A 7,583-nucleotide genomic window follows, 5' to 3' on the forward strand; every position below is an offset into this window, starting at 1 on the left:
CGTGACTTTACCGAAAGAACCAAGAATACGACAACAGAATTCTCCACCCAACTCAAAGGCCGCAATGTTGGAGTCCTTTAAAGATCCGCAGTTCGCCGACCCCTAGGCTGTTATATTGACTCTGTAGGTGAAACAACAACAACAACCACCACGACGCTTGTGCCAGGCTACGTACACCTTCACATTCAACAAAAGACGAGCCCACGAAAAAACCTCTGCTCTGGTAACGCCATCGCCATCACATCACTCCACCATCTACCACTCCTGCTGTTCCTCCTCCATTGCCGCTGAACACAACAACTACAACTCGCTTTGACCCAGACGCCGGCCGAGAGAGAGAGAGACACACACACAGACAAAGGACGACTCAAAGTCGACTCAAGTAGTCGTCCTTTGTCCACCCAGAGAATGCACCCTCGGTAAGCGGCTGAGAGAGAGAGGAGAGAGAGGGAGGGGAGGGAGGAGAGAGACTTGGAGCCATGAGGCGAGCAAAACGTGGCAAGGAAACTCCGGGAGCACAACAGCAACACGACGAGGTGAGTGGTGGTGGTGAGGGTGGTGGTGGTGAGTGGTGGTGGTGAGGGTGGTGGTGGTGGTGAGTGGTGGTTAGGGTGGTGAGTGGTGGTGGTGAGGGTGGTGAGTGGTGAGGGTGGTGGTGAGTGGTGAGGGTGAGTGTGGTGAGGGTGGTGAGTGGTGGGTGGTGAGTGGTGGTGAGGGTGGTGGTGAGTGGTGGTGAGGGTGGTGGTGAGTGGTGGTGGTGGTGAGGGTGGTGGTGAGGGTGGTGGTGGTGAGTGGTGGTGAGGGTGAATGGTGGTGGTGAGTGATGGTGGTGAGGGTGAGTGGTCAGGGTGGTGGTGGTGAGTGGTGTTGAGGGTGGTGAGTGGTGGTTAGGGTGGTGGTGGTGAGTGGTGGTGGTGGTGAGGGTGGTGGTGGTGGTGAGTGGTGGTGAGGGTGCTGAGTGGTGTTGAGGGTGGTGATGGTGGTGGTGATGGTGAGTGGTGGTGAGGGTGGTGGTGAGTGGTGTTGAGGGTGGTGGTGAGTAGTGGTGAGGGTGGTGAGTGGTGGTGATGGTGGTGGTGAGTGGTGGTTAGGGTGGTGAGTGGTGGTGGTGAGGGTGGTGGTGGTGAGGGTGGTGGTGGTGAGTGGTGGTGGTGAGTGGTGGTTAGGGTGGTGAGTGGTGGTGGTGAGGGTGAGTGTGGTGAGGGTGGTGAGTGGTGGGTGGTGAGTGGTGGTGAGGGTGGTGGTGAGTGGTGGTGAGGGTGGTGGTGAGTGGTGGTGGTGGTGAGGGTGGTGGTGAGGGTGGTGGTGGTGAGTGGTGGTGAGGGTGAATGGTGGTGGTGAGTGATGGTGGTGAGGGTGAGTGGTCAGGGTGGTGGTGGTGAGTGGTGTTGAGGGTGGTGAGTGGTGGTTAGGATGGTGGTGGTGGTGGTGAGGGTGGTGGTGAGTGGTGGTGAGGGTGCTGAGTGGTGTTGAGGGTGGTGATGGTGAGTGGTGGTGAGGGTGGTGGTGAGTGGTGTTGAGGGTGGTGGTGAGTAGTGGTGAGGGTGGTGATGGTGGTGGTGAGTGGTGGTTAGGGTGGTGAGTGGTGGTTAGGGTGGTGAGTGGTGGTGGTGAGGGTGGTGGTGGTGAGGGGGGTGGTGAGGGTGAGTAGTGGTGGTGGTGATGGTGGTGGTTAGTGGTGGTGGTGGTGAGGGTGGTGGTGGTGAGTGGTGGTGAGGGTGGTGAGGGTGGTGGTGGTGGTGAGTGGTGGTGAGGGTGGTGGTGGTGAGTGGTGGTGAGGGTGGTGGTGGTGAGGGTGGTGGTGAGTGGTGGTTAGGGTGGTGAGTGGTGGTTAGGGTGGTGAGGGTGGTGGTGGTGAGTGGTGGTGAGTAGTGGTGAGGGCGGTGGTGTTGGTGGTGGTGAGTGGTGGTGAGGGTGGTGGTGAGTGGTGGTGGTGAGTGGTGGTGAGTAGTGGTGGTGAGTGGTGGTGGTGAGTAGTGGTGGTGAGGGTGAATGGTGGTGAGTGGTGGTGGTGAGGGTGAGTGGTGGTGGTGATGGTGGTGAGGGTGGTGGTGAGGATGGTGGTGGTAGAGACGCAATGGAGTATTTGTAAGGGCCTGGGGTTGTCCTCACACAAAGACAAAGATGCCCCGTGTAGCCTCAACAGACTGCAGGGGCAAGTGCTGTTAGCGAGCACCTATGATGAAGGCCGGCACCGTGGTACACGAGGGGGTGGGTGGCCAGCACCACGCCCGGCCGCCTTTGTCTCCCTAGTGACGATGTTGACTGCACACCGCACCAGGTACTCATTTGAGGCTGAGTCGACCTAGGGGAGGCCCGGGACCGGTTCAGATAATCGTCACCGGCGGTGTTGGCCGTGAGCAGGAATCGATCTGGAATCGATCCCCAGCAACAACCATTCGCCACTAAGTGGCGGTGACGTCACCACGACGCTTGTGCCAGGCTAGGTGCACCTTGAGGCCACGTGAAGTGCCCTCATCACCCACCCACACCAACCCACGATATTGAAACAAAGATATATTTGCAATCACAGTAATTGCCACGGTAAGCACATTGCAATGTAGGGGTAACATTGAATGGATATTGTGTATACTTGGAGTTTGCGTGTCTCGTAAAATGAAAGGGTTCCGTAAGTCTTGTGACCCCCCCCCCCCCCCCATTTAATTATCTAAAAAGTAATGGTTTTATTTTTATTTAAAGCTTTCGTGACTGCGGGGATTCATATTCTTGGTTATTTCGGTAAAGTCACGAAGAGGGGGAAAAATAAAATAATACAAATAATAACATTCTCACGACGTTTCGACTGCAAACACAAGCAATCATCATCAGGTGTGAAATCCACAGCAAGAAAATTTTATTGTTTTATATTTTTATTCTTTTATTTCCCTTCTACGTGACTTTACCGAAAGAACAAAGAATGTGTAATGTTTTTAGTTTAAGTAATCTTACCGGTAAAATTATTTTTTTGTGTCTGTCTGTGTTCGCATATCTTTGTAATGCTTTTAACAGACGATGTTGTTTACGTTTTAACAAAGTACACAAATACAACAAACTAAGCCCATCCCACCCACAACCATCCATAAATGACGTCACGCACCTGGGAGGGGGGGTGAGAAATGTGACGTCACATCAAAATACGCAACTTTAAATAAATATAGACAACACGTTCTACTTAATTAAATAGACTTTTTAAGAAATGTTTTCTCCTACAACATCAGAGTGCAGCGCCACATTAAATACGCACTACAATGACAATAGTTTAAAGCGATTTGAAGCATATTTTATTTTCAAAATGGAAATATGGTTTTGGGGGGGGCAGAGCTTTGTGACGTCATATTTGAGGGGGGGTCTGACTTTTTGTGACGCCGTGTGACGAAGGGGGGGGGTCAAAAATCATCCAAAATCGCGTGACGTCATTTATGGACGGTCCCTAACTAAATAAAGAAAAATTGAGTGGGGAGGGGTTTACAATTTTTAAAAACCTTTTGTATCAACATTTTACCCCCACTTTCTAAAACTTTTTGGTTCAGGCCTTCTCTAAGGCTCTTAAAAATTTGCTGACGGACAAATGGAACGCCGGACTTTTATAATAGCTCAGTATTTGTGTGTGTATATGTTAAGTTTTTTAGGAGAAGACAAGTTTTTAAATATACATATTTTCCCCCTGCCAAAGCCGGATACTTCCTGCTAGTGTTTATTTAAAACAGAAGTGAACATGCAAATCGAAAAAAAATATGTTCGGGGAGCGATTCCCATCTCAGGTTAAAAGGCGTTCATGTCATATCTCTGTCCGCCTGTGTTGTTGACGGGGCCACTGACAATCATTAAAACGATACAATGAAATTGTGTTGCTATTTGGGACTTGCCCCTATGTAAAACCGGCCAAATTTACCAAATGCTTTCCCAGGTGTTTTGAGACAAAACCACTGCTAAAATGGCCCACCTCGTCATGCCCGTCTTGCTAGCCTACATCCTCCTGCACGCCGGCGTGAGCGTCGGGGTTCTCGCCACAGCTTGTTACAAAGCCGGGCCGTGCGCGCGTGTATGATTATTCTTCCTTGTTGATGCACAGGCTATCTCCCTTGTCGCTACCGCAGGCAGCCGGTGACTTCAACCCAGAGACGAGCAAACGAGAACGTCGCAAGCTGCAGACCAAGCTTCAGCAAGTGGACAGGTGGGTACGGGGTGGCGGGGGTGGTTGTCAGTGCAAAGGGGGTAGAGAAAATCAGAAAATCAGAGGCTGGGTGTAATGAAGCGAGTTCTCAGCGGTTGAGGCGATCAGCTCGAAATCGTAATGCAGAGAAGTTCATTTGGTGGTGGAGAGTTACGACACATTTATAAATAACGCGATCTAACCCAAAAACGTTGATTATGATTAATATTGGTCGCGAAAGCCTACGTGTTAAACTGAAGGTCATTTTCCGGTTGGCAGTATTGACTAAACCTACCCCCCTCCGTCATCGCTCCGAGGTGAATAAAATGAGGATTACTTTGTGGGGGAAAGCAAATATTTGAGCACGACGTCACGTTCACTTCTTTCAATGAAGGGGACGATTCATCCCGGGAAGTTGAGTTTTGTTTAATCGACTAAAATTGCAATCTTCCACTTATTTATTCTTGCCCCCCCCCCCCCCATTTTTATTTTTTGTTGTGGTCAATCACTCTCGCTCCTTGAGACCAGACGATTTCTGATGTCGCGATGGTTGTCGTGGATTTAAAAGTGCACAGTGCCCAGTGGCTTCCTCTCTCCTGCCCACAAGCCGCTGTCGTTCACCCTTCACCCTCACCCCCTGCCCTCTGCCGTTGCCGCCCGCCCCTAGCCGTGTGTACGACTCGCAGGGCCGGTTGGTGCGGGGCGGCGTGGACGCCTGCGATTGCCTACAGGACGGCTGCCCCGGCTGCTTCTACCCCTGCTCGGCCTGCAGCTCCACTCGCTGCGGCCCCACCTGCCGCCGGGACCGGCGCTGGCTCTACGAGCGGCTGGAGACGGAGGGGGGCGGCTCCATCGATAACGTCTACGCCAACGTGTGATCGCGCGCGGGGAGGGAACTGCCACGGTTGCGCTGGTTTTTAGACGGGCTCGCGGCCTTTCCGACCGTGCCGTCGTCTGTATGTTTTGCATTCGTGCCGCCAGGGCTGTCACGTGGGCGCCGTGTTGCACTGGCGGCGTAGTCTGCAACAGTTTCTCAGTAGCGGGAGGGGAGGGCGGCAATGTTGCTACGTTGCTTCCTGATTGGGCGATTTTGAGAGTCGTTTGCAAATTTGGCACAAGTGAACTGGTAACGCCGGCACGCGTGACCGACACTTAATTTTAAATAACGTCCCCTGTTAAAGGAGATGGGCACGTATATTTTTGGTTTAATGCACCGGCTGCAGTATTAACCAGGGTTGCCTGCTGGGCTCAAGCTGCGTACCTCTGAAACGATGAGCAGCAAATGCAGGAACGGAACGGATTACTTTTCCACACCTGCGCTGAATTTCCACGGCTTTTCCACAATCCAACTGCAGTCCTCGGCATTGGTTCACCGTCTGAATCGTTCGTTCGAGACGATGCTTGCTAACAACAGCTGAGATCATCAACCCGTCCGATTTGGTGGAAAGCAGCAGCTTGGATCGACTTTTTCGACTCGTTTATGAACAACAACAGTTGTGCAGTGCGCGGCTATTGGGAACGGCCGATTGATCCTTTGGTTCATTTCTACTTGGGTATGGCGTTGTGTGGCAACTCTCGCAACTCCATGGACAGATCTGGTAAAGGACCTAACTCCAGTGAAGCTGTATGGACGCCTTCAATGCCACACCTCCAATTGGCACGGTTGGCTACGTGCGGCACGAAAGAAGTTCAACATAAATACATACATGCCTCCGCTGAATTTGCAATGTACACAATGGTCAGTTCCCAATGTGGTCCACGCATGGTTTCATTCATTCATTCAAGCAAGTGACCTACGCCGACTGCTAAGCACACGGGGAGGTAACGATTGATTGATAACGATTAGTTGATTTCAAGTAGTTCTATAGACGGGGGTGCTTCAACTGACTTCTGGCGGCCGCTATAAATTTGGTGGGCCACGTGCGATCACATGTTACGTGCGTACTCGCCAACCCCTACCAATTTAAGTGGTGGGCTGCTGATTTTTAAACACCACCGTCAAACACAATCGCACCGCTTTTTCGAGTAAACATTTCACGCGACGTTTTCCTGTTTGCAAATTGTCATGAGACGAACGTTACTTTAAACCCGCAGAGCAGATGGAAAAGTGCGGCCGGCCACTCCCGTGTAGGACAGAGTCACTGGGAAGAGATCTCGGAAGCAGCTCTGTGAGATCCGCTTCCACGGATCATTTTCTCTCCGAACACAAAGGGTTGGTTTCCTCGTTTCGTGTTCGCGATGGCGACTTCGCAAATGGAATAAGATTGTTCCCGGCAAATGTAAACAATTGTCAAACTCAATGTGCAGGTGCTTTTGTTTTATATGGAAGGCGCACTGCAAATGTTGACAGCGGCGAGTGGCGGGAAGTGTGCATTCTGTTTAGTGCTTGCGCGATCAATCAATATTGTCTTCCGTCTTGTTGTAAAATTGACTTGTGATATTTTATTTTGCAATTGCTTAAATGTTTACCTTAAGTGAGTGCGACACAGCCTTTACCCTTGGACTGTGTTATTTTAAACACTTGCATTTCGAATAAACATCGACGCGTTAATGCACTTGCGTGGCAAGTTTGTTCGGTGTAATTCTTCTTCTTCCAGGAGAATAGATGCGGTTATGGGTGTTTCAGAAAGTGCGAACTACATGTCATTGTCTCGTAAATATAAATGTACTAGCTTAACTACCCGGCTTCGCCCGGGACTTGGATTCATCACGCCCGGCCGCCTTTGTCTCCCCGATGGCGATATTCACACACCACACCAGTTACGCGTTTGAGGCTGAGGCGACCTAGGGGAGGCCCAGAACCGGTTCAAATAATCGTCACCGGTGGGGCTGGGTGGGGGGGTGGGAGGGGTGGGGCTGGATGGGGAGGGACTGGTCACCCCGTGGTGCCCTTATAAAACTCAACGTTTAACCTACTCACGCTGGCTTGTGCCCGCCCTCACAGTCGGCCATAATTGCGGAATACACCACGCCGCCGTTGACCCTGGCCATTGACCGAGCAACCCAACGTTCCTACCAGCTCCTTCCGCATGAATGTGTTTTTTGTTGACATGCGTGTTGCCTTTTTCGCTTAATTCTGCCACTCAAAGTCCCCTAACTCGGGGTTGCAGGCTTCGGCTGCGATGTGGCAAGAAGACGGAGGTCCAAAGTAAGGGATTCCTGAATCTATCTGTGCAGAGCTTTGAGTGTTACCATGTTCTCGGTCTTCCAAACGAAGCCAAACACTCATTAGTGAATGGAATTGGCCAACGATGCCAATGCAAGCTCCTGCTGAGTTAAATAAATGCATTATTATTATACATCAATGTTTTTTTTTTTTTACATTGGGTGCTTAGAGGGAACCTGGAAGAAAAGAGACAGTTGTAAAGATAAAAAAAAAATTCTCAAAATAAAAAATACACAAATTAACTTTATTCTACTACACCCAAAA

General features: G+C 50.9%; 1 protein-coding gene across 1 annotated transcript; it reads left to right on the forward strand.

The window, feature by feature from the left end:
• The first annotated feature begins 19 nt into the window (after nt 1–19).
• Nucleotides 20–6,709, forward strand: LOC133360080 (ARL14 effector protein-like). Its single transcript, XM_061578701.1, has 3 exons — nt 20–536; nt 4,098–4,174; nt 4,821–6,709. Exons 1-3 carry the CDS (start codon nt 480–482, stop codon nt 5,029–5,031), a joined length of 345 nt encoding a protein of 114 aa, XP_061434685.1. The 5' UTR covers nt 20–479; the 3' UTR covers nt 5,032–6,709.
• The last annotated feature ends 874 nt before the right edge of the window (nt 6,710–7,583 follow it).

The sequence above is a fragment of the Lethenteron reissneri genome, chromosome 1 (genome assembly GCF_015708825.2).
Source record: "Lethenteron reissneri isolate LAM-NWPU_2019-01 chromosome 1, ASM1570882v1, whole genome shotgun sequence".
Taxonomy (NCBI): Eukaryota; Metazoa; Chordata; class Hyperoartia; order Petromyzontiformes; family Petromyzontidae; genus Lethenteron; species Lethenteron reissneri.

Bases quoted from the DNA above. Each gene is read 5' to 3' on its own strand.
- LOC133360080 (XM_061578701.1), top strand. From the start codon at position 480: ATGAGGCGAGCAAAACGTGGCAAGGAAACTCCGGGAGCACAACAGCAA. The intron at 537-4,097 runs GTGAGTGGTGGT...TCGCTACCGCAG, and splicing joins CACAACAGCAACACGACGAG to GCAGCCGGTGACTTCAACCC. The intron at 4,175-4,820 runs GTGGGTACGGGG...GCCCGCCCCTAG, and splicing joins AAGCTTCAGCAAGTGGACAG to CCGTGTGTACGACTCGCAGG.